Source organism: Musca domestica, unplaced genomic scaffold (assembly GCF_030504385.1).
Source record: "Musca domestica strain aabys unplaced genomic scaffold, Musca_domestica.polishedcontigs.V.1.1 1, whole genome shotgun sequence".
NCBI classification, from domain to species: Eukaryota; Metazoa; Arthropoda; class Insecta; order Diptera; family Muscidae; genus Musca; species Musca domestica.
The window spans coordinates 15,462,747-15,489,324 of NW_026712114.1; the positions used below are offsets into that span (position 1 = coordinate 15,462,747).

Below are 26,578 nucleotides of genomic sequence, written 5' to 3' on the forward strand. Positions count from 1 at the left end.
AAGTCAGCGATTGTTTACAATTGCTACTCCTTAATATTTCTTTTAACCAGAAACCTGACATGAACATAAAATTTATGTTATTTATGTTCGATTGTCTTGTAATTTTGTTCATACCAATTTTTTTGTCTGTATTAGATGGGGTATGAAAATGGAATACTTCGGTGCGACTCACGCACGTTTTAACATTTTCTAAAAATTATCACATATCTCATATAAAGTGAAGGAAGTAACCAATATAGTCCAAACATGGAACGTCGTAATATTTACATCGTATTTCTTTAGATCTGATACGAAATGGACAACATTTGCCCATTCCTTCAGGATTACAGGAAAAATCCAGCAGATTATAAAACTAGAGCGATGAGGGTCAGTCTTGGTTTGTACCCTGTGATATAGCTGGGTTTTTGGAAATTCGTACTAAAAGGATACGAAAAGTTCTTAAATGTACAAACAATTAAATACTTGAATGATGAGTACTGAATGAGTCAGAATTCTGAAAGTACTCCTCGAGACCTTTCATTTATATCAACCCTCAACACCGCTTCGTTTTTAGGAAATTTTCAAAAAAAATTCCATTAAAAATTCGGTTAAAATCTTAAAAATATATTGTGGACCTATATAGACAATTCTCTTTCACGGGGTAAAGTACTCACAAAGAACTCCTTGTGTAGAATTTCAGACAATTCCATTGAAAAATGTGGCTAATATCACGATACGATATCGTGGACCTCAATATAGATAATTTTTTTCCAGGAGATAAAGTACTCACGAGGAACTCCTTGTGTGGAATCTCGGACAATTCCTCGGACAATTCCGGGAGATGTTATATGGGGGATATACGATATCGTGGACCTATATAGAAAATACTTTTCCAGTTGGTAAAGTACTCAGAAGGAACTCCTTGTGTACAATTTCAGACAATTCGATTGAAAAATGTGCCTAAAATCATAAAAATACCCAATATCAGGGGGTGCCGTTATATGGGGGCTATACGATATCGTGGACCAATATAGCCCATCTTCGAACATGACCTGCCTGCTGACAAAAGACAGATCTGTGCAAAATTTTAGCTTCCTATCTTAATTTTGATTGTAGCGTGATTACAACAGACGGACAGGGCTAAATCGTCTTAGAATTTTACCCTGATCAAGACTACGTATACTTTGTTGGGTCTAAAATAATGATTTCGATTAGTTACAAACGGAATGACGAACTTAATATACCCTCCATACTATGTATGGTGGAGGGTATAAAAATGACATTCAATCATTTATATAAAAAAGTAAAATGTTTCTTTGAATACCGAAATAAGATATCGTATACCAAATATCCTAGCATCCGTTGATATACAAATGCAACCGGTGACCTTTCACATCCTCGTTGTATTCCAACTTATACCAACATTAAACTGTTTAACCAGCGTTTTACCATATTTTTTTCTCTAAATGCTGAAATTGAAACGACAAAGTGTTGATGGTCTACATTCTTGCTGCAATCGCCGTTTTCAACTCGAAGATGTAACTTGTAATTTTCCACCCAAAATAAAATAACAATTACCCACACAATTTAAGTACTTTTCCATCAGAGGGAAAATTACTCATTACAAGCAAAATTATACAGTCATGCCCCCATCGGTGTGAGATAAGTGTAACTCATTAACTTAATCCAATTTGAATAAAAAAGAAATCCAATGGACCTCATGACTTGTTTTATAATTAGCCTTGGGATTAATGCAAAAAATATTTATTATCTTCACAATTTTTGTGTGCAATCTTTAGCAAATTACCCATTTTTTGTGCTCAACTATTGGCAATTTATTCGTTTTTTATACCCTCCACCATACTATGGATGGTATATTAATTTTGTCATTCCGTTTGTAACTCCTCGAAATACTCATGTCAGACCCAACAAAGTATATATATTCTTGATCAGCGTAAAATTCTAAGACGATTTAGCCTGTCTGTCTGTATGTCTGTCTGTCTGTTGTAATCACGCTATCTTTCGAACAAATTGAGATAGAAGGCTAAAATTGTGCACACAAATATATTTTGCCAGTAGGCAGGTTAAGTTCGTAAATGGGCCATGTAGGTCCAAGTTATCATATAGCCCCCATATAACGGTACTTCCCGATATTCGGTATTTTGACGATTTTAGCGACATTATTCACCGGAATTGTTTCCAATTTGGCATTTGAAGTTCGTAATGGATACTACAGCCTAACACAGAAAATGAGCCATGTAGGTCCACGTCTTCATATAACCCCGATATAACGGTACCCCCCGATATTCGGTATTTTGATAGCGACATTATTTAACGGAATCGTTCCAAATTTGGTATTTGAAGTTCGTAATGGATACTACATCCTAAGTCAAAAAATGAGCCATGTAGGTCCACGTTTTCATATAGCCCCGATATAACGGTACAACCCGATATTCGATATTTTGATAGCGACATTATTTAACGGAATCGTTCCAAATTTGATATTTGAAGTTCTTAATGGAAACTACATCCTAAGACAAAAAATGAGCCATGTAGGTCCACGTCCTCACATAGCCCCGATATAACGGTACCCCCCGATATTCGATATTTTGATGATTTTAGCGACATTATTTAACGGAATCGTTCCAAATTTGGTATTTGAAGTTCGTAATAGATACTGCAGCACAAAACAGAAAATGGGCCATGTAGGTACACGTCTTCGTATAGCCCCCATATACCGTACCCCCCGATATTCGGTATTTTGATGATTTTAACCACATTATTTACCGGGATTGTTTCATATTTCGCATGTGAAGTTCGTAATGGATACTTCAGCACATGCCAGAAAATTGTCTGTGCAGGTCCACGCCTTCGTATAGCCCCCATATAACAGTACCCCCTATATTCGGTATTTTGATGACTTTAGCTACATTATAAACAGATTTTTCTTCAAGTTTCGCATTTAAATATTGTAATAACTTATGACAAAAGTTGCCTATGCAGGTCTACGTCGTCGTATAGGCATTCGGTATTTTTAAGATTTTAACAGAATTTTAAACGGATTTTTTTTTTTTTTTTTTTTTTTGGAAATTGCAAAATTTGTACCAAATGGTGGAGGGTATTAAAAGTTCGGCCCGGCCGAACTTACACCTTTTTTACTTGTTGTTTTTCGTTTCAGACAACTAAATTAAATATGTATTTTTTTATTCCAAACTAAAATTTACCTTTTTTTATTACACCTTCCAATTTAAGATTAGGTAACTAATTGATCTTGAAAATAAAACAAAAACACACACACACAAAAATGTTATATGCGCAGCAGCCGCAACAACACACCAGCAGCTGAGCTAATTTATTGTTTCAGCTTGCCGTTGGGCTAAAACCGAAATTAGATTCAAATGTCGCCGAGACGCCGCGTGTCATTCATTCACAAAAGTGCCAACTAATTAAAGCTACTTAAAAACTCAAATAACGCTTAAGTTTTTCTTTTGTTTGCGTTGTTGTTTGTTACTTTGTTTTTCCATTTAATCAAATGTGCGAAGTAAAAAAAATGAATCACGTGTTGGTCGTATAGCTACAACAGCGAGCGGCAGACTCACAACGCTTTTAGTGTTTATCATTGAAAATGACCATGCTCAGGTTTGGAGGCAGTCGATCTATTTTCTCTACTCCGGATTGTTTTTTTTTGTGTTTTCTTTAATTGCTACTCATTTGATTTATTTGCAACGTAGCGAGATATACAACAAGATCTTCGTACACAGGGTGTTCCAAAATAAATGGACTGATGGTAACACCAAGAGGGTGTGTCGAAAAGGAAAAATTATTCTGAAAGTCCTCCAACAAAAAAGTGGCTAAGTCCCAATGATAGTGAATGCCAGTACGTAGTTTACTTGACAGTTCAGACAGTTTTCGTGTTTGAGCTTCTTGAAGCCTTGAATACTAGGGGTTGGTTGGTGGTAGAACTGGCAAAGTATTGATGGTCGTCATAATCCTTATTATCGATAGACCCTTTGGAGACCAGCTTGAGGTTTTAAACTTTCGTTCAAAATAATACTCGTATTGTTATCAGTAATATTGACGAAGACACTATATAACACAATGTAAGGCGGAACTTACCCTCTCAATTTAGTTAACTTTGCGATGTAAGCATTCAAAACGCCGATATAATTGTTTTCTATTTTTATACCCCCCACCATACGTAGTATGGAGGGTAAATTAAGTTCGTCATTCCGTTTGTAACTCATCGAAATAATCATTTTAGACCCAACAAAGTATTTATATTCTTGATCATCGTAAAATTTTAAGACGATTTAGCCCTGTCCGTCCGTCTGTCCGTCTGTTGTAATCATGCTACAGTCTAAACGAATTAAGATAGGAAGCTAAAATTTTGCACAGATCTCTCTTTTGTCTGCAGGCAGGTCAAGTTCGAAGATGGGCTATATCGGTCCACGATATCGTATAGCCCCCATATAACGGTACCCTCCGATATTCGGTATTTCAATGGAATTGTCTTAAAATTCACACAAGTAGTTCCTTGTGAATACTTTACCCCCTGAGAGAGAATTGTCTATATAGGTCTGAAAATCATAACAAGGAGTTCCTTGTGGGTACTTTATACCTCGGCAGAGAAATATCTATATAGGTCTACGATATCGTATACCCCCATATAACTGTACCCCCCGATATTCGGTATTTTGCTTGTGGGTACTTAATATCTCAGCAGAGAATTATCTATATAGGTCCACGATATCGTATATCCCCCATATAACGGTACCCTCGATATTCGGTATTTTGATGATTTTAGCCACATTTTCAAATCGTATTGTCTGAAAATTCACACAAGGAGTTCTTTGGGAGCACTTTACCCCCTGAAAGGGAATTGTCTATATAGGTCCGCAATATCGTATATCCCCCATATAACGGTACCCCCCAATATTCAGTAGTTTGATGATTTTAGCCCCTTTTTCCAATGGAATCATCTGAAAATCCACACAAGGAGTTCCTTTTGAGTACTTTACACCCAGACATAGATTTGTCTTAATAGGTCCACAATATCATATATACCCCCATATATCTGCACCTTCCTTGTGGGAAGGTAAAGATATTGTAAAGATTAAAAAAAAATTAATGGATTATATTTTTTTGAAAATTAACGGTACACCCGATACTCGATATTTTGATGATTTTGGTCACATTTTTAAATCGTATTGTCTGAAAATCCACACAAGGAGTTCTTTGGGAGCACTTTACCCCCTGAAAGGGAATTGTTTATATAGGTCCGCAATATCGTATATCCCCCATATAACGGTACCCCCCAATATTCAGTAGTTTGATGATTTTAGCCCCTTTTTCCAATGGAATCATCTGAAAATCCACACAAGGAGTTCCTTTTGAGTACTTTACACCCAGACATAGATTTGTCTTAATAGCTCCACAATATCATATATACCCCCATATATCTGCACCTTCCTTGTGGGAAGGTAAAGATATTGTAAAGATTTAAAAAAAATTATTGGATTTTATTTTTTTGAACATTTTCTAATTCGTTCCAAATGGTGGAGGGTATTCCGAACCTTCTGCTTTTTTACTTGTTGTATTCTCCACCATACTATGGAGGGTATATTAACTTCGTCACTCCTCAAAATACTCATGTCAGACCCAACAAAGTATATATATTCTTGATCAAATTCTAAGTCCGTTAAGAGATGTCCCCCTATCTGTCCATCTGTATGTCTGTTGTAATCACGATATCTTTCGAACGAATTGAGATAGAAGGCTAAAATTGCACACATGTGTATTTTGTCAGTAGACAGGTTAAGTTCGAAAATAAGACATGTCGGTCCACGTTTTCACATAGCCCCGATGCAACGGTACTTCTAAATGTTCGAAATTTTGGAAACGGAAATTCGTATTGGAAGATGTTAATGGGTACTACAACATATAACAAAAAATTACTTATTTAGGACCACGTTTTCGTATAGTCCCTAAATAAAGATATTTAGTATATTTATACCCTCCACCATACATATTATGGAGGGTAATTTAAGCTCGTCATTCGGTTTGTAACTCATCGAAATAACAATTTTAGACAACAAAGTATATATATATATTCTTGATCAGCGTAAAATGCTAAGACGATTTAGCCCTTTCTGCCCGACCAAAGGAGTGAGATAAAAAAACTAAAAAAGTCAAGCGCCATAATTTTTACATTATTTTTTTAAATTTTATTGAATGAAAGCAAAAAATGTCGGAAATAGCATCAAAATTTAGAATAAGTTAAGATTTGTTTGAATTGGTCACCTTTGGCACGAATTATGGCCTTCAAACGGCCAATGAAACCAATCACACGCTGCCCGAATGTTGCTCTGCGGTATTTTGGCCCATTCCCGGCGAAGCGCTTGCTTGGGGTGATCAACACTCTGGTATTTTTTAGTGACAACCTTGCTTTCCAAAATACTCTCGACACAATAGTCAAACGGATTGGTATCCGGAGATTTTAGGGGCCAGTGTGCGCTGGAAATGAAGCGTCTTGTAACAATACTTGGGTGGCGCGTGCTGAGTGCGAAGGTGCTGAGTCCTGTTGGAATATCCAAAGTTTGCGTGCCCAAGGTTTTAATACACCCTCCAGAATATTTTATTCGGCATAATAATATAATATTCGGCATTTATTCTGATGGTTGATTAATATGAGCGGAGAGCGACTATCGGCTGTAATGGCGGCCCACACCATCACCATGGCCGGCGCTGGAGTTCTGGTGGCCAACTGAAGTTGCACATTTTCAGCTGACCTCTTTGGCAAGTAAACACGATAATTTTGATTGTTTACAAACAACTGGACAACGAATGTTTTGTCATCAGAGAAAACAATTTTCTGTTGCGGTGTAAGTTCTTGCATTTTTTGGAATTTCAATGGCTTTACCCCGAGCTCATTTCTTCTTTACTTTTCGAACCAGTTCTGCTGATGTTGCTGTCGTCGTTGCTTTCGTACGAGACACAAAGTATTTATTCACATTTAAATGTTGGAGTGCTCTTACGATAGCGATTTGTGGTTTTCCAGCCAAATATAAAGAAATCACACTATCACGCTTGAACCCCATCATGAATAAAGTTTTTTCTGAAAAATTCTCACCGAAATTCTTTTATACGCTTGTAAACAATGTAATGAGCTGTCTCTGGAATAATTTTAACATACAGCGGTAACCCGCGATATTCGATATTTTGATTATTTTAGGGAAATTATTCACCAGAGTTGTATTACCCATTTCGTAATGGGAACTACAGCCTATAAACAAATTACGTGTGCAGGCCCACGTCTTCGTATGGCCTCCATATAACGGTACCTCCCACTTTTCGGTATTTTAATGATTTTAGCGATTTTATTCCCAGGAGTTGTTTCAAATTTGGTATTTAGAGTGCCAGAAAATTGTCTATGCAGGTCCAGCACTTCGTATAGGCCCCATATATCATCAGTAGCCCCCTATATTGGATATTTTGACGATTTTATGTATAATATTCTTCGAAATTGACAAAAAAGTATCTATGCTGTTCCAGGTCTTCGTATAGCCCTGATATAATGTACCTCCCTATATTCGGTATTTTGACGATTTTAACTACATTATTCACTGGCTTTTTTTCAAGTTTCGTATTTGAATATCGTAATGGCTTATGACAAAAGTTGCCTATGCAGGTCCAAGTCTTCGCACATACCCCAATATATCGGCTATATTCGGTGTTTTTAAGATTTTAATAGACTTTTTTACGGATTTTATTTTTTTGAAACTTTCCAAATTAGTTCCAAATATTGGAGGGTATTTACTGTTTTTTTACTTTTTATGATTTTAGACACATTATTCTCCAGAATTGTTTCAAATTTCGTATTTGTAGGCCCACGTCTACGTAAACTCCTCATATAAAATCCCCTATTATATTGTAAGAGTAGGAAATGCATCTCACATACCATCACCCCAATGGTATACACAAGTGTATACATACAAATATTCACATATTTTTGCCATCGTTACTATAAATCTACGACGATGAGCTTTATCTTCCAGCAAATTGATGTTTGAATTAAAAATGAAAATAAATATTCATTAAATAATAATAATAAACTATCACAATAGAAAGAAAAACATAAAACCCGAAAGGCAGACAGACAGACTGGCTGGCTGGCTGGCTCGAAAAGATGTTTGCACGTTTTGCTACAACTTTTTACCGGTCAGTCACGTCATCATCGATTATTGTCGCACTTCAGGTGCAAGTATTTGTCTGCTTTCAAATCGAACACTTTCAATAGTTGTACCCAGCGAATAAGGAGTTGTTGGTCACAGGAAATCACCCGATTGTGTGTGAGAGTATGTTTGTTTTCTTTAATCACTTCATGGACCACAAGTCGGAATGCCTGCCGGCCAGTTAACCAACCAGCTGATTAAAGTGATTGTTGCAAAATTCCCTGAATACCGGACATTTGGCACAACAATCACTGATTTTTTTTTTTTAATTTTTTCATTTTATTTAAACTTCAATAATAATTTCTTTTATAATTACAAGGCATTTTTTTCGCGGGAACAGCACCGCTGACCACACTCTCTGGCAACAATTATTTTTATTTAAACCAGTTTATTGTTTTATTTTAGCGCATTTCGTTTTACAACAACAACAGCAACAAAGCGATTGAAAAAACACTAAAACGTGTTTTATTTGTAATTTTTGTATATCTGGTTTACAAGGATTTTAAGCGGCAATTACCGATTATTTTTCAAATGAATTTCTGATGTAATTTACATTTTTATTTACTGGTCATTTAGATGAAGATATGAACACCGTAACAGTTTTGAGTTTGTTTTTTTATCAGGGAAATTCAAAATATTATTTAAAATATTTTTCCTTTGGAATTAAAAAATGTTCAAAAAAATAATGACACATGTGAGCGTTTTTATTTCATACAACGTCATCCCGATTACGAGGAATACATACAGTTTTGAGAATTTTTAAAATAATTAATTAAATATTTAAAATACCTAACATCGCTTGGCGCCGTTAGTTGGGAATATACCAAAGTATTAAAATGTTTTTTTACAAGGTCTTCAACTCTAATTTCGAAGCACCAAAATAAGGTATATTTTTGATTCGAACGTTGAGCTATTTTTTCATAATTTCTGTAGGGCGGATTACTCCAAACCTTTATGATGGTTACATTTTAAATTTTGGTACCAAATACCAAAACCTCTTTGGATATTCCAACAGGACTCAGCACTCCACCCAAGAATGGTTACAAAATGAGGTTCCTCGCTTTATTTCACCGAGTCACCGAGTATTTTGGAAAGCAAGGTTGGCACTAAAAAATACCGAAGTGTCGATCATCTCAAGCAAGCGCTTCCCCGGGAATGGGCCAAAATACCACAGAACAACATTCGGGCAGAGTGTGACCAAATATGGCCAATTGGAACAAATCTCAACTTATTCCAAAATTTTATGATATTGCCGACATTTTTTTCTTTCATTCAATAAAATTTAAAAAAATTGTAAAAATTATGGCGTTTGACTTTGTTGCAGTTTTTTTATCTCACCCTGTATACCTGACGAGCGTAAAACTCTAAGTCGATGCCAATAACTATAGCATATTATTGCCTAAAAAACCCAAGCTTTCCTACAGCCCTCATATAACGGTAACTCTCGCATTCTCCAACCAATTCCACCGGTATTTACAGTTCGAATATTTCGAATTTCGAAATATTCAAATATTTTATGGAGGGTGTATTAACATTGTCATTCCGTTTGTAACTCATCGAAATATTTATTTTAGACCCTACAAAGTATATATATTCTGGATCAGCATAAAATTCTAAGACGATCTAGCGTTGTCCGTGTGTCCAACTGTCTGTTGTAATCACGCTATATTTCGAACGAATTTAGATAGAATGCTAACATTTTGCACACATGCATAGTTTACCAAGACCAGCCAAATTATTTACCGAAATTATTTCAAATCTCAGCCCATGAGAAACATTTTTGTATGTAGGTCTACGTCTTCGTATAGCCCCTATATAACGGTGCCTCCCGATATTCGGTATTTTCATTTTTAGCGACATTATTTACCGGAATTATTTAATATTACGTATTTGAAGTTCGTAATGGGTGCTACAGGCTATGACAAAAAATTTTGAATGCAGGTCCACGTCTTCGTATATCCCCCATATAACGGTGCATCCCGATATTCGTTAATTTGATGATTTTAGCAACATTATTCACCGGAATTGTTTCAAATCTGGTATCTGAAGTTCGTAATGGGTACTACACCCTATGACAAAAAACTTCATAAGCAGGTTCACGTCTTCGTATAGTCTCCATGTAACAGTTTTCATTAAGTGGTAGTTTCCGGAAGTTTTTTTGGAATTTTTCAAGTTTCTTCCAAATGGTGGATGGTTTTTAAAATTCGGCCCAGCCGACCTTAGCTCCTTTTTTACTTATTAAATGTTTTGTTTTCCACGTAGTGGAGCGTATTAAATGTTCGGATCGACTTACACTTTTTTACTTATTAAATATTATTTTGGTACCAAAAAGAACACAACATGTACTACTTCAACAGGAATTTCGATTTTTCAGATGAATTTATCAGAATCTGTAAGAGAATACTCTTCATCAGTAGTTTAAAGTTCTTTGTTCAGTGATGACAATTTTCCCAGTACTGGTATTGTAGAATGCTACCCACGTCTGGAAATATTGTCCTTCGCCATGGTAACAATTTCGCTTAAAAACTAATTGTAAAATCCTTAACAACTTGTGAAGGATATGTGAGTGGGGCGTGGGCGTGTTCAGCTTCCCAGTAATTGAAATATTGCTCAAAATCACTGTTTATTTGGAAATTAAGAGTCATTGTGATAATGTCAAATAGTGTTAACTAACGTTTTTCTTCCTTGGATGGTTTCCATGGAAGGTCTATAATTGCAAAGTTGTAACAGGCAAAACTGTTGCTAAACAAGTTCTTCTTCTCCGGCCATTGTTCGTGGTAGCTATGAAGTTTCGATGGATAGATAGATACTTACATAGATGCCTTTGTTTTCTTTGGTGACATCCAAGTAAACTTTAAGGAGGGTTAGACAGTTGTCTGGAAGACAGTTGTCTGGAAGGGAGGAGAGACAGAAGTGGGTGTTCAAATCGTGAGTCGGTGGAAACAAAATTTGCAAGTAACTACAATTAGGTGTGCTTAAGCAAAACAACAACAAAAAAAAGTTGCAAACCAAGTACGTAAAACAAAACAATAACAATTTGAAACAGAAAACAAGTCAGCACAACAACAAAACATGAAATACAAAAAAAAAACTGAAACACAAAACAATTGGAGAAAGAAATAGAAAAACCAGTTCCATGGTTCATATCTAAGCGGTTTCTTCAAGTGTTTCTTCTCCTCCTCGGTGGATGTTGGAGTGGAGTGTGTTCAAGTGTTCAATATTTCATTATTATTTGTTGTACTCTATTCAATGCTTATGCTGCCTAGCGCCAAACCACTGAACAAAATGTGGTGGGATTTGGTGGTTCTGTAACCGAAAAATACGAAGCCATACAAGGTGTTTTGCCTTTTGTGTGTGTGTCATCACTGTCTGACGTCTGTGTCTATGCTTCAAAAATGCTCTTTTCATGCAATTATCAAAGAAACCCAAGTATTGGGATTTATATTAGTTTTCTATGGAAAACTTGAGATTGAATATCTGTAGGAAAGAATCTTGAGTAGTGTGGCAGCAATGAACTCAAAACGGTTGCCCCTCATCAAAATTCTTAAGAATTTTTTTTTTAATAATTTTTAAGGTATTATTTTTTAATTGGAGCCACTCAACAAAGAACATTAAAACATTATTCCAACAAAGAACCATGAGTGGGATTAAAAGTGGGAGTTGAGTGGAGAGGGAGGGGAAATTGAGACAAATATTACATTAAGGACATAAAAACATCTTTATTCATTTATTTATTTATTTTTTTTTTTTTTTTTTGAATTATTTCATACTCCTAGATTTGTCTTCGGAATGATTAATTTTCCTTGTCAATATTTTCATGGAAAAGTTAGTTTAATCGTTCATAATGTTTTTGAAATTTGCTGATTTGTCATACATATAGCATCTCAAAATTAAAGATATGACATATAAATTACAATTTAAATTATACCATTTCTTAATATAGTAAATATGTCGAAAAATTCTGAATTCACTCCTATGAATTTTTAATAACAAAAATGATACTGGTTATCGAACATTTTTATACCCCCCACCATTCTATGGAGGGTATAATCATTTGTCAATCCGTTTGTAACTCCTCGAAATATTCACAATAGACCCTACAATTTTTTTTTTTTAAATTTTATTGAATGAAAGCAAAAAATGTAGGAAATGGCATCAAATTTTAGAATAAGTTTAGATTTGTTCGAATTGGTCACCTTTAGCACGAATTATGGCCTTAAAACAGCCAACCAAACTGTTACACGCTGCCCGAATGTTGTACTGCTGTATTCTGGCTCATTCCCGGCGAAGCGCTTGCTTGAGGTGATCGACACTTTGGTATTTTTTTGTGCCAACCTTGCTTTCCAAAATACTCCACACACACCAATGGATTGGTATCCGGAGATTTTGGTGGCATTTGTGCGCTGGAAATGAAGCGAAGAACATCAATCTGTAATAATTCTTGGGTGGCGCAGAGTGCAATGGCGCTGAGTCCTGTTGGAATGTTCAAGGTCTGCGGCCAAAATGTTTGCGTGCCCAAGGTTTAATACAACCTTCGAGCGGAGAGAGACCATCGGCTGTTATGGCGGCCCACACCATCACCATGGCCGACGCTTGAGTTCTGGTGGCCCACCGAAGGCACACATTTTCAGCTGACCTCTTTAGCAAGTAAACACGACCATTTTGTTTGTTAACAAACTGCTGGACAACGAATGTTTTCTCATCGGAAAAAAATTCGGCATTTCACCACTTTCGGCCAAGCGAAGTAATTCTTTAGCTCTTTTGAGTCAATTTTCTTTCTGTTGCGGGATAAGTTCTTGCACTTTATGGAATTTCAATGGCTTTACCCCAAACACATTTTTAAATATTTGCCGAATGGAATATTGCGATGTGATCAGCTCACGTCCACTGCGCCGCGGGTTTCGATCAGCGACTTGATCTTTACTTTTCGAACTATTTCTACTGATGTTGCTGTTTTCTTTCGTCCACTTCCTTGACGTCGTGCTACGCTACCAGTATCACGGTAACGAGCGATGGTACGAGACACAAAAGATTTATTCACATTTAAATGCGGGAGTGCCCTAACGATACCCACTTGTGGTTTTCCAGCCAAATATAAAGAAATCGCACTATCACGCTTGAATCCCATCACGAATAACTTTTTTCTGAAAAAATTGCACAAAAATGTACCTTGTAAACAATATAATGAAGTAGCACTGAAATAATTTTAAGCTGAAGTTGGTTGCAGTTTTTTCATCTCACCCTGTATTTTGGATTAGCATAAACTTCTAAGACGATTTAGTGATGTCCGTCTGTCTGTCTGTTGTAATCACGCTATCTTTCGAACGTATTGAAATAGAAGGCTAAAATTTTGCACACATGTCCATTTTGCCAGTAGGCAGGTTAACTTCGTAAATCGGTCATGTCTGTGCATATTTTCATATAGCCTCCATATAATGGTACCTTCCGACATCCCCTTTTATTCGGTATTTTTATGATTTTAGCAACATTATTCACCCGAATTGTTTCAAATTTCGTATTCGAAGTTTGTAATGGGTACTACAGCCTAGGCCTAAAAATTTCGTATGCAAGTCCAAGTCTTCGTATATAACGGTATCTCCCTTTATTCGGTATTTGGATGATTTTAGAGACATTATTCATACAAATCGTTTCAAATTTCGTATATGAACTTTGAAATGGGTACTACAGCCTATGCCTAAAAAGTTCGAATAGTACCTGCCTTTATTCGAATGGTACCTGCCTTTATTCGGTATTTTGATTATTTTAGCGGCATCATTCGTCGGAATTGTTTCAAATTTCGTATTTGAAGATCTTAATGGGTACTACAGTCTATGACAAAAAAAATTACTTATGCAGGTCCACGTCTTCGTATAGCCTTCGAATAAAGTTATAATGGTATTTTTTGTAATTTTGTAATTTTAAAATTTCGGTCCGGCCGAACTTAGCTGTTTTGTTACTTGTTTATTTTTATAATTTTTCATACACTCATTTTTCAATTTAGATAATGAAATTTCAATTATTGGCTTATGGGAATTGACCCTTATCATTGAAATCAGTCAATAAACAAATAAATATAATATGATAACTCAACCATGACATTTCATTTGTAGTGTTGAGAAGTTGTGATTGGTTATTTGGGATTTATGCAATTTCAATTAAGATCATTCATCACACATGGGCACTGGTAGAGTGCAGTTGCATAAATACTTTGGTAAGAGAGAAACACAGGGAGGGAAAGGGAGATCGGGAGAAAAACAAAACTCAGCCTGTGTAAAAACCGATGAATTTACTACTCTTTGTACAATGAGAAAACGTAAGAATAATGTTTTTACTATAAACATATAAACATTTCATGGGAAGTAATTTTCTACTTTTATACTGGTAAAATATATAGGGATAACCCATATCTTCTGGTAAAACAAAGTATATGTGGTTTTCACTGTTAGTATTTGCTAAAAGTAGCACATTTTTGCCCAAAGCGCCAGAATATCTACAAGGTGGGATGAAAAAACTGCAAACTACTTCAGACTGCTGTCATTTCTAAGCCACTCGTCCGACAGCTGTTAGAACTATTCCAGTGACAGCTTATATTATTTACAAGCGTACAAAAGCATTTTGGTGAGAATTTTCCAGAAAAAAAGTTATTCGAGATGGAATTCAAGCGTGTTTTCTTTATATTTAGCTGGAAAACCACAAGTGGCTATCGTTAGACCCCTCCAGTATTTAAATGTGAATGCTAGTAGTGACGTCAAGGAAGTGAACGGAAGAAAATAGCAACATCAGCAGAAATGGTTCGAAAAGTAAAGAAGTGACTTGATCGAACCCCTCGTCGAAGTGGCCAAAAAAAAGCCTCGTGAGCTAAACATTTCGTAATATTCCATTCGGCAAATATTGAAAAATGAGCTCGGGGTAAAGCCATTGAAATTCCAAAAAATGCAAGAACTTACACCGCAACAGAAAGAAAAAAGATTCAAAACAGCTAAAGAGTTGCTTCGCTTGGCCGAAAGTGGTGAACTACCGAATTTTGTTTTCTCCGATGAGAAAACATTCGTTGTCCAGCAGTTTGTAAACAAACAAAGTCATCGTGTTTATTTGCCAAAGAGGTCAGTTGAAAATGTGCACCTTCGGTTGGCCACCAGAACTCAAGTGCCGACCATGGTGATGGTGTGGGCTGCAATAACAGCAGATGGTCGCTCTACACCCGAATTAATCGACCATGGCATCAGAATAAATGCCGAATTTTATTGCGAAAATATTCTGGAGGGTGTATTAAAGCCTTGGACAGGCAAACATTTTGGCCTTGGACCTTAGACTCAGCACCATCGCACTCAAGAATGGTTACAAAATGGGGTTCCTCGCTCCATTTCCAGCGCACAATGACCACCAAAATCTCCGGATACCAATTCGTTGGACTGTTATGTCTGGAGTATTTTTGAAAACAAAGTTGGCACTAAAAAATACCAAAGTGTCGGTCACCTCAAGCAAGCGCTTTGCCGGGAATGGTCCAAAATACCGCAGAGCAACATTCGGGCAGCGTGTGACGGATTCATTGGCCGTTTGAAGGCCATAAATCGTGCCAATGATGACCAATTCGAACAAATCTAAACTTATTCCTAAATGTGATGCTGTTTACGACATTTTTTGCTTTCAGTCAATAAAATTGTAAAAAAATGTAAAAATTATGGCGTTTTACATCGTTGCAGTTTTTTTTTATCTCACTCTGTAGTGAAAATTTGAGATATATAGGTTAAATGCCTATGGTGCATCCCCCATAAAGGGAGGTGTGTATATATCTGATGGAACACCGACCGAAATCTTCTAAATTGTTGTATACATATTTTATCTACAGACAGATGACCTTCCTGAGTTTTTCAACACATTTAAAATATAGCATCGACCTTTTTTAGATAGAAGCCTCTTCAAGTTGTAATCATCTGCCTCCCATAGCATTACTTCACTGCAAACTTATCAAATTTCACAAAAAATAATGCAAATAAATTCATATTTGCAAAATTTATGTTGGAATACCATCGAAAAAACCCCAAAATATTTCTTTGAAATTCTCCACAAAAAAATCTCAAGATAAGTTTGTTATGGTTTTATCATAAGTTTTTGTTTTCCATGAATGATAAAAAAAACAGAAAAATCTCTCATGCGTGCCGGATACTGCTTAGAAGAACTGTCTCACCGACTGGCATTGAATATTTTCTTCATTTTCGGTAGCTTTTATGGTATGGTCCGACATGAAAGGTCGTTCGTTACTCTACTAAATATATATTTGTTGCCAGCTTTTGGGTTGCCATGCCAGGCAAGTGCATTTGATGGAGTTACAAGATAAACAACAACAATGAAAGCAAAAAACAATTGTTGTTTTGTGCTTGTTTAAATGGATGTTTACACATTTGGACATAATGAAATATTGAACGAGTTTTATTTAAAGTCGATAGGTACGTACGTACGAATATGTCTATTTTTGTACCTGATTTCTTTTAGAGAAACAAGCAAACAAACAAAAAAGTTTTATATCATCGTCATCGGCATGAAATGCTGCCTCATTTATGTTCAGTTCAGTCTACTACCACTACAGCATTATTATTGTGGTCAAGTGCATGGCTTCTGCTGCCGTTGGAGATGCAGCAGATGCAATTCTGCATAGTTTCCAGTGCACTTCTTCATGCCTTGCTAACCTCAAATACGGAGAGAGAGAAAGAGTAGGTTAATATTCAGTTTCGGTTTTTATAGTTTGAAATTGACTATTTTCATCAAAACGAACAAATATAAACAAAACAAAAAACACTTTGCATAAATTATGCAGCAAAAAAACGGCTTCCGCTTTTTCTCTTTCATTGAATGTTACTTAATTTTGTATTCAATACACAATTAGTTTTGTTTTGATTGAATTAAATTTATTAGTATCAAATACAATTTGCAAATTCATTTCCACCACCTACATTTTGGTGAAGAAGACGAACAAGAATCACATTGGTTTTATAATTAATGATACACGGTGAATGTGATCAGAATTGGATTAACTAATTGAAAAAATTAAGATTTTTTTTAACAAAAAAAAATCCCATGACGAAGTTTGCCGACCAATATAATCTTAGATGTGAGAAGTGTGAAAAAATTCAGACATTAAAAAAAAATTAAAATAATATTCTTCATTAAAACCCTTGGGTTTTTAGATAATTTAAAAAAAATGGAGTTTTTTATAAACGCTTCCTAAAGAAATATCCACGATTTTTAACAAGATTTCTACGTCCTTCTCAAGAAAAATCGTTTATCGTGAATTTTTAGATCGTTACTGAGGATCTAGTGAGCAAAAGGAAAAATATACGGACATTTTTTGGATTTTTAAAGATTTTTCGATTCCATGATAAAAAAAAATCAAGGAACTTCTGCCCAAAAATCCTGGGTTTTAGGAAAAACAAAAAAAAAAATCTGTAAGTTCGGCCGGACCAATCTTTGAATACCCTCCACCATTTGGGAAAATTTTGGCAATTAAAAAAAAATAAAATCCGTTAAAAACTTTTTACAAAAATTATAAAAATACCGAATGTAGCCGTTATATTAGGGTCTTTACGACGACGTGGACCTGCATAGGCAACTTTTGTCATAAAGCATTACAATATTCAAATGCGAAACTTGAATAAAAAAGATGAATAATGAAAAAAAAAATCATCAAAATACCGAATATAGGAAGGTACCATTATATTGGGGCTATACGAAGACATGGACCTGCACAGACAATTTTCTGTCATATCCATTACGAACTTCAAGCACCAAATTTGAAACAATTCCGGTGAATAATGTCGCTAAAATCGGGAGGTACCGTTATATGGGGGCTATATAAAAACGTGGATCTGCACAGACAATTTTCTGTCATAGGCTGTAGTATCCGTTACGAACTTCAAACACCAAAGTTGAAACAATTCCGATGAATGATGTCGCTAAAATCATTAAAATGCCGAATATCGGGAGGTACCGTTATATGGGGCTATATATACTTTGTGGGGCCTATTATAAATATTTCGAGGTGTTACAAACGGAATGGCAAACTTAATATACCCTCCATACTATTGTGGAGGGTATAAAAATCACCAAAAATTCTTTCCGGGGGTTAAAAAATTTTAAGGATGTCCTAACCAAAAGTTATTTGAGCATCTCTGGCCCAAAAAAAAACGGAAAATGGAACAAAAATCGTGGATTTTCGGAGAAAACAAATCAAGAGTGACATGACCAAAAGCCTTGGATTTATAAAGATTTTTCGATGACCTCTTGGCCCAAAATCATGTATTTTTGGACTAAAAAATCGGAAAATGGAAAACCTTGCATTTTAAGAATTTAGGTAACAAAAAATGACCAAAAATCGTGGATTTTTCGAGAAAACATATCAAGGGTGAGATGACCAAAAATCATGGATTTTTAAAGATTTTTCGATGACGTCTTGACCGAAAATTACGTTTTTTTTTGTAAAATATCAAGGGCTGCCTGACCAAAAATTATGAATTAAAAAAAAATCAAGGGTGGTGGGTCCAAATACTTGGTGTTACAGTTGCATGAGGCTATACAAAAAACTGTAGAGCCAATTATCTGCCAGAGAAGGCGGCAGTTATTACGAACTTCAAACAACAAGTTTGAGATGATTCTATTGAAAAATCTAACAACAATTTTGAATATTCGGAGGTAGCGTTCTATTGGTCCTAACGAAGACGTAGGGCGCCAATTATCTGCCAAAGAAAGCGAAACCTATTACGATCTCTAAATAAGGCGTGCATCTGTCATATGAACTCCAAATTTCAAATTCGAAACAATTCGGTTCAAAAGTCAAGCCCACATCATCAAAATACTGAGGTTCCACTGGATGAGGGCCACACGAAAACATGGACCCCACAGTCAATTATCTGCCAGAGAAGGCGAACTGCAAATACGAAATTTGAAACGACTCCGGTGAAAAGTGAAACACAAATCATCAAAATGCCGAACATCTAGAAGCACAGTTATATAGGAGCTATATCAAAACATAGACCCATATGGCCTATATTCAATACCATAAATCTTGCAAACATACATTTAAGTAAAATTTTACCAACCTACTTCATTTAGTTCGGAAACTAGAGTGATAGACGGACAGAGAGATAGGCGGTCGGACATCGCTAAATCGACATAGAATTTTATTCTGATCAAGAATATATGTGCGTAGCCCGACATCAAGTAAGTGGACAGAAGAAAACAGCAACATTGAGCTCGGGGTAAAGATATTGAAATTCCAAAAAGTGCAAGAATTTACACCGCAACAGAAAGAAAATAGACTCAAAAGGGCTAAAAAGTTGCTTCGCTTGGCCGAAAGTGGTAAACTGCCGAATTTGGTTTTCTCCGATGAGAAAACATTCGTTGTTCAGCAGTTTTTAAACTAACAAAATGATCGTGTTTACTTGCCAAAGAGGTCAGCTGAAAATGTGCTCCTTCTGTTGGTCACCAGAACTCAAGCGACGCCCATGGTGATGGTGTGGGCCGCCATAACAGCCGATGGTCGCTCTCCGTTCGGCATCAGAATAAATGACAAATATTATCGCGAAAATATTCTGGAGGTTGTATTAAAGCCTTGGGCACGCCAACATTTTGGCCGCAGACCTTGGACATTCCAACAGGACTTAGCACGCGCCACACAAGAATGGTTACAAAATGAGATTTCTCGCTTTATTTTCAGCGCACAATGGCCACCAAAATCTCCAAACCCCATCTAAACTTATTCTGAAATTTGATGCTATTTCCGACATTTTATGCTTTCATTCATTAAAATTTAAAAAATGTAATGATTATGGCGTTTGACTTTGTACAGTTTTTTTTATCTCATCCTGTTAAGCTGAGTGTATAACTATGAGTATCCAATTAAATGATATCTCATACTTAAATTATTAACGTAATTAATCATTTTAGAAATTTCGATCATCAGCTCCACCTCGCAACTGATGGCATTAAGACCTAAAATTATACTTCTCCAACTCTGTCCAAATAAGTGTAGTTTAGTTTTCATACGGTAGTCATGTTTCATTCGAATGTTAATTTCATTGGTCATTGGCAGCAGCACCTCTTGTCAATAATCAAAGTTAAAAAACGAAAATGGATTCTTGGAACTGCTGTCACATAGCATAAATAATGTTCCGTTCTTTCCTGCGAAACAATTTCTCGCAATGTTTAATTTAAAAAAGGATTATTTTCAACAAGATTAATCAGATTAATTTACATTTTGTTACATCCAAATATCCTTGTTAGGCCATCAATGCTGTTCTAGATTATTAAAATACAGACTATTTTTAGAATTATTGCAATATTTAAATGGTAGCAATCTTTCGTTCTTCCTGGAAAAGTTAACCCATGGTCAGTGGATTAATGGAATTCGTGTGGATTTATACGTTTAACATGAATTTTATACAAATTTTGTTGCTATGCTTTCAGCACACTACGAGTAGCAGAAAAATAAATGGAAAAGTATGACTTTATAAAACAACCAACAAATAGCCTTACTACGATTTTAACAAATTCATATAAATATTGAATTTTTGTAGTGGCGAATATATGCTACCACTTATGAGATTTTATTGTTTGAAAACCCAATTACTATCCGGGATGAATGGTAATGTTTTAATCTGCCTCCTAAATTAAAGAAGGTATGGGAAATGGTATTTACTGTGAAAGGTTGTAAAATAACTCTAAACTCGTCTACAGCGGCATTTAGTTAAAAACAAGCTGAAACTTTGAAAATTCCAAAAGTCATCAAAATTGCATATTTTGGTACACTGTACACGTTCTTGGTAGAGGCTACAAGGATACTTGCAACTCTACCAAGAACCATACAGACAAGGATTCAGAATCCTTTAGCGACTGTACGGTAATGAGTTAATAAAGTGCGATTTTTAGCTTTAACCTTTTTGGTAACACTAGTGTAAACAGCTCATGCAAGTTTCGCGTTTTGTTTCACTGCCAAACAATTCCAGTTTGGTCTATAATTTAAACATGAATCGTCCTACAAATGAACAACGTTTGTTAAGAATATTCATCGAGCGCTTCTTCCATTTTACGGCTCTTGTTACTAAATGTCGCACCAAACTTACAGGGTTAGACATTAAACTGTCAATACGCTTACGTAGAGTGTCAACTGGTCATCATCAATTCGTCCCCTTTTACAACAATTGGTCTTGTTATTTTGCGGAAGGATTTTAGGTCTGAAGCCTTTCAAAATACAGGTGGTGCAAGCATTGAAGCCAAACGACCTAAAGCAACGCAGAATTTTTGATGAGTGGACTCTTGAAAACTCCACTCGTATATTGGAATCTTGTATTCGTCGACAAAGTTCATTTGTGGCTCAATAGGTACGTAAAAAATCAGAATTGTCGATTTTGAAGTGAAGATTAGCAAGAAGCATTGCAAAAGCTACCAAAGCGTCCAGAATAAGTGACAAATTGTTGCGGTTTATGGGCTGGTGGCATCATTGGACCGTATTTTTTCAAAGAGCTGCGGTGCCACATGCCATACACCACGCCTAACAATGGACTTATTAAGGGGTACGTTTGGTGAACATTTTATTTCACGTTCGGGACCGATCAATTGCTCACCTAGATGGTGTCATCGCCTTTAGACAATTTTTAGTAGGGGTATGTTAAAGCTCATGTCTATACAGGCGTTTCCACTTTAATTGGCCCATTGGAAGACAATGTTGAAGCATTCATTCGTGCGATAACAGTTGGTTTGAGGAATAGAATCAAGAAATAAAAAAAATCCTCAAAAATTAAATTATATTGACCGTGGTATCAATTTCTTTTCGTGAATTTCTGAATTTAATGTCTCTTTTCTACAATTCTTCAAAATAACCCTTGATCTATCTCTCTCATATATCTCACTCTCTTTGGATCAGTCAGTATCCTTCCTAATCCTTTCCATAGATCGTGCAAAAAAGTCATATAAGGAGTCTTCGTTTCTCAATGTAATTGTATTGATGGTGATGACAAGGGAATTACAAACCCAATGGCAAACATTTCATTCCCCTCCACGCAATAGAGTAGGGTTTACGAATAATTGACCAATTCCAAAAATATGCATGGAAGAGATTATATTATTTGTCCTGTCTGTCTATCTTAGCTTGTTTTTCCTTCTTCAAAATTATATCATTATCCTTCAGTTATGTTTCAAGGATCCCCTATTTGCCATTCAACCAACCGACCCAACCAATCAGCCATGCATGACAAACAACAACAGCGACTGGCTGGCTGACAAACAAAAAAAGTGGTTGCCTGGCCAACGAAAGGGAAGGAAATAACATGGAGAAGCAGAGAAGGAAAAAAAAACGAACTTGCAACTTACCTCATGAGCCTTGGGATGGTGATGTTGACAGTTGTGTGGCTCAGCCGGATGAATGGTGTGGTGGCTATGGCTATGGATATTGCTGCCATCAGTTAGACCGGCCCAGAAACTAAAGATGAGCAATATTGACAGATAACTGGACCTACTACGGTGGCCGCCAACAAACAACATTTTGGCTAATGTGCGTTGAAAATGAAGGAAATTTGTTTGCTGTTGGTGGTGGGGACGGCGGGTGCTATTTTGACGTATAGAAGAATAGTTTTGTTTTTCTCGTTGTTGTCGTAATTCTTGTATTTCTGGTTTGTGTTTATGACGACAATGTGTTGTTGTGGCAGTTGAAACAGCTGCTGTGGCATGACTAAGAACTTGTCTCGGAGTTGGGTATTTTTTGTTTTGAGCTGCAGGCAGGCAATAAAGATATTGGCACATTTCTATGATTGCGAAAAGGGGGGTGTTGGTGGTGGTTGTTGTTATTTTTATGTACAAAATTTAAAATTTTCACAGATCTAAATATTCTTTGGGCTTCTTATTGGCCTTTTTCCCATGCTCCACTTATTGTGAATGCAAACGTCGACCACAAACGTATGACCTGTCTGCTGATTGCCAGCCAACGATTGGAACACCAAATTTTCACCGTTGAAACCTTTAATTCAACAATCTATTCCATAATCACTAATAACAATAAGGTGCGGTGCGTCCACCATTCATGACGGCATCTGTTCTCCGTTTGCTGATTGTGTTAAGTCCGTTCCAGCATAACGCCACACAGCATCAATTAAAGGCAAGACTTCATTCATATAGCTATAGCAACAACAACCCCAGGCAGTCTGATTGTCTGTTTTTCACCTTTGAAGAAACAAAACCGAATGCAGCACCACACAACAACCACTAGCAATGACGGTGGCAGCGACGAATGCTAACCAACATCTGCTGCTGCAGCGCCGGCATCCAGCAAAGCCTTGATTACACAGTGAATAAACAAACCAAAGCAAAATGTGAAGCACGAGAAACCAGCCAGCAAAACCAAATCTGAATTCTTTTTCTTGATTTATAATAAATGTCACATTCACATGAACTCGAACTCCACCACAAAGCTACGACGGTGACGACGACGAAGAACTCCCCCCCAAAAAAAACGATACCACGACGGAACGCTGCAACCCCCTCACGGACGCCAGCGATAAATGTGTAATCCAAACAACAACTAAAATGGTAATGCAAAAATTTCAAGACAACAGACCGAGCGACTTTTTCAATGGACAGCGGAAAGACAGAATGACTGAACGATCGATTTTTGTTTATTTACAAGAATTCTTCTCTTTTTCACTCGTTTTTGCTCACTGACTTCGTTTTGTTATTTCACTATTTTGTTTCTTTAATTCAACACTTAGCAAATTGTATGCAATTAATTTTATTCACTGTCGTCGCCGTTGTTGTTGTTCTCTTTCACTCGCGTCGTTATCGTTATCGCTCGCCGCGCACGTCCAACTTCAGTCACGGTTTATAAACAAATGACGAAAAAGTTTATTTTGTTTGTGCAAAATTGTCTTGAGATGCAACAACAACAAATGTTTTTGAAAAGAGTAGGGATACGTGGATCGACTTTCGCCACTCACAACGATTATTATCGTTATCGACTGAAAAATAATCGATTTTTTATTATTAATTGTATAGTTGTGTTCATGGTATGAGCATATAAGTTACAATCCCGAATAAGGCATAAAACGCACTTCCAGCAAATATTGTTTACTTACCAGCATTAAATGTAATATTCCAGAATTCAAATCAAATATTGCTTGACTTGGGTATGGTGGTATAATATGCTTGGTGGATATGCTTATTTGAAATGACTTTACCTCTTTAATTTTACCATGGATCAACCATAAAATAGTAATTTTTCTCAGAAAATACAAAATAAGGTCTTTTCCGGAACTGCACGAATGTAAAAGATTTTTCTACGATAACAAAATTCTTACAAGACACAAATCATTGTCCCAGCATCTGTATCGATGCGACTACATGTTTTCTTCTTCCATGATTGATAGCTTCTGGTTACACTACACTCCAAAAGCGATCATACAGCAAACACACGATTCAGGGTTAAGTTATAGACCAAACTGAAAGTCTTTGACAGTAAAACAAACACCTAATCCTGCATGAGTTGTTTAAACCAGTGTTGCTAAAAAATCACCCAAGGTGTTTTTTTTTTGTACGGCACACCGGGTATTATATGATATGAACTTTAATTTTCTTGAAAAATGACAAGGCCAATCGGAAAGGGTTGATATATTTGAATTAAAAAGTGAGACTACTTTTATTCTGTTGTATTTTTTCGTTTATTTTTGGGCTGAGTGAAATAGAGGAATTGTAAGGGAATAGTTTAAGTTCTTCACGCAAAAGATTAAACGTCTTTTGTATAATATCAGTAATATGGTATTATCGGCCTTAAGGTGATAATACATAAAATGCTTTTTTGATTGGCTTAAAGGTGCAAGCACATAAAGAGCTTTTTTGGCTGGCTTAAGTCACCGGCCGGCTTCTTTGGAAAATAGCAGAGAAGTGTAGGAACAAAATCGATCTAAGTCAGCCTAAGGGTAGAAATACATAAAGCGTATATTTGACTGGCTTAAGTCATCGGCTGGCTTCTTCGTAGATGAACAAAAGAGTTTTAGATTGACTTAGTTCGATTTTGGCCCTAGGCTCCTTTGTTCATTTCCGAAGAAGCCAACCGATGACTTAAGCCAGCCAGACCGAAGAAGCCAGCCGATGACTTAAGCTGGGAATAATGAAGCGCATATTTGGCTGGCTTAAGTTATCGGCTGGCTTCTTCGGGAATGAACAAAGGAGCCTAGGGCCAAAATCGAACTAAGTCAATCTAAAACTCTTTTGTTCATCTACGAAGAAGCCAGCCGATGACTTAAGCCAGCCAAATATGCGCTTTATGTGTTTTCATCCATAATCCAGTCATAGAAGCGTTTTATGTATTCTCACATTTATAGACTAGAAGAAGACCTCATGAGGGAAGATGAATAAGATCTTTCTATAAGGAAATATACTTATTGATGAACAAAGAGGTTAAGAATTAATTGAAAATTATAAAAATGTGTACATGGAAGGATTTTCAAACTGCCTAAGTCAAACTGGCTAAAAGAACATGCTCGTACGCTTCACTCGAAAGATATATAAACACATAAATCCATGGCAGAAAAATACAGGTAGATGCATAAACGCTTGGGAGCATTGATATGTCAAAAACTTTTAAATTTCTTTTCAAATATAAGTAGATTTTTATATGTTTTCTTATACGACACAAATCGTGGGTTGTTCAGATATGCATTTTTCTAAAATTTTTACAAATTTAAATAATTTTTCATTCAACATTTTCAATTCCAAAATTGGTTTGACAGTTCATTGTCCCAGCAGCTGCATCAATGCTTCTACCTATATTCTTCTACCATGCATAAATCATAAAAATATGATCTTCAAATTAACAAGCAAAACTCAAAAAAGGGAGTTTTAGGTTGACATAGTTCAATTTCGGGCCATAATTTATACTTGTTTGCCCTATGCTCCCTTGTTGTTTTACGAAAAAGCCAGCTCATGACTTAAGACAGTATACAACTTGTTCTATGTGTTCTACCCTTAATGTAACACTAACATAATCTTAAAAATAATATATTTGCTTTGTTCCAGAACCTGTAACAATCTACTAGTAATAATATTTTTCGATATCGTAAAGGGAAAATCGGGTATCGTAGTAAACACTTTTACATTCTTGCAGTTCTTGAACAGACCAATTGTGTTTCAATTTTTGCTTACGTTTTCACTAATTGCTCGTTAAATTGCTGCAGTATGTTAGCAATGACACAATCCAATTGAATGTGATTTAGACGGCAACCACTAAAAGTCTGTGTTATCTGTGTCACCCTGTTTTCTATTCAGTTATGTTTCTCATTTGAAATTATTAAAATAATTGTAAAACTAGCTTTCAATTCCAATTATTTTAT

General features: G+C 36.0%; 1 protein-coding gene across 1 annotated transcript in view; it reads right to left on the reverse strand.

The window, feature by feature from the left end:
• LOC101890242 (leishmanolysin-like peptidase) overlaps positions 1-24,103 on the reverse strand; it is a 78,665-nt gene extending 54,562 nt beyond the window's left edge. Inside the window, exon 1 of the mRNA XM_005179395.4 lies at positions 22,572-24,103. Coding sequence (XP_005179452.3) covers positions 22,572-23,000 — 429 coding nt within the window. The 5' untranslated portion in view covers positions 23,001-24,103. The remainder of the gene's footprint in view (positions 1-22,571) is intronic.
• Positions 24,104-26,578: the final 2,475 nt, after the last annotated feature.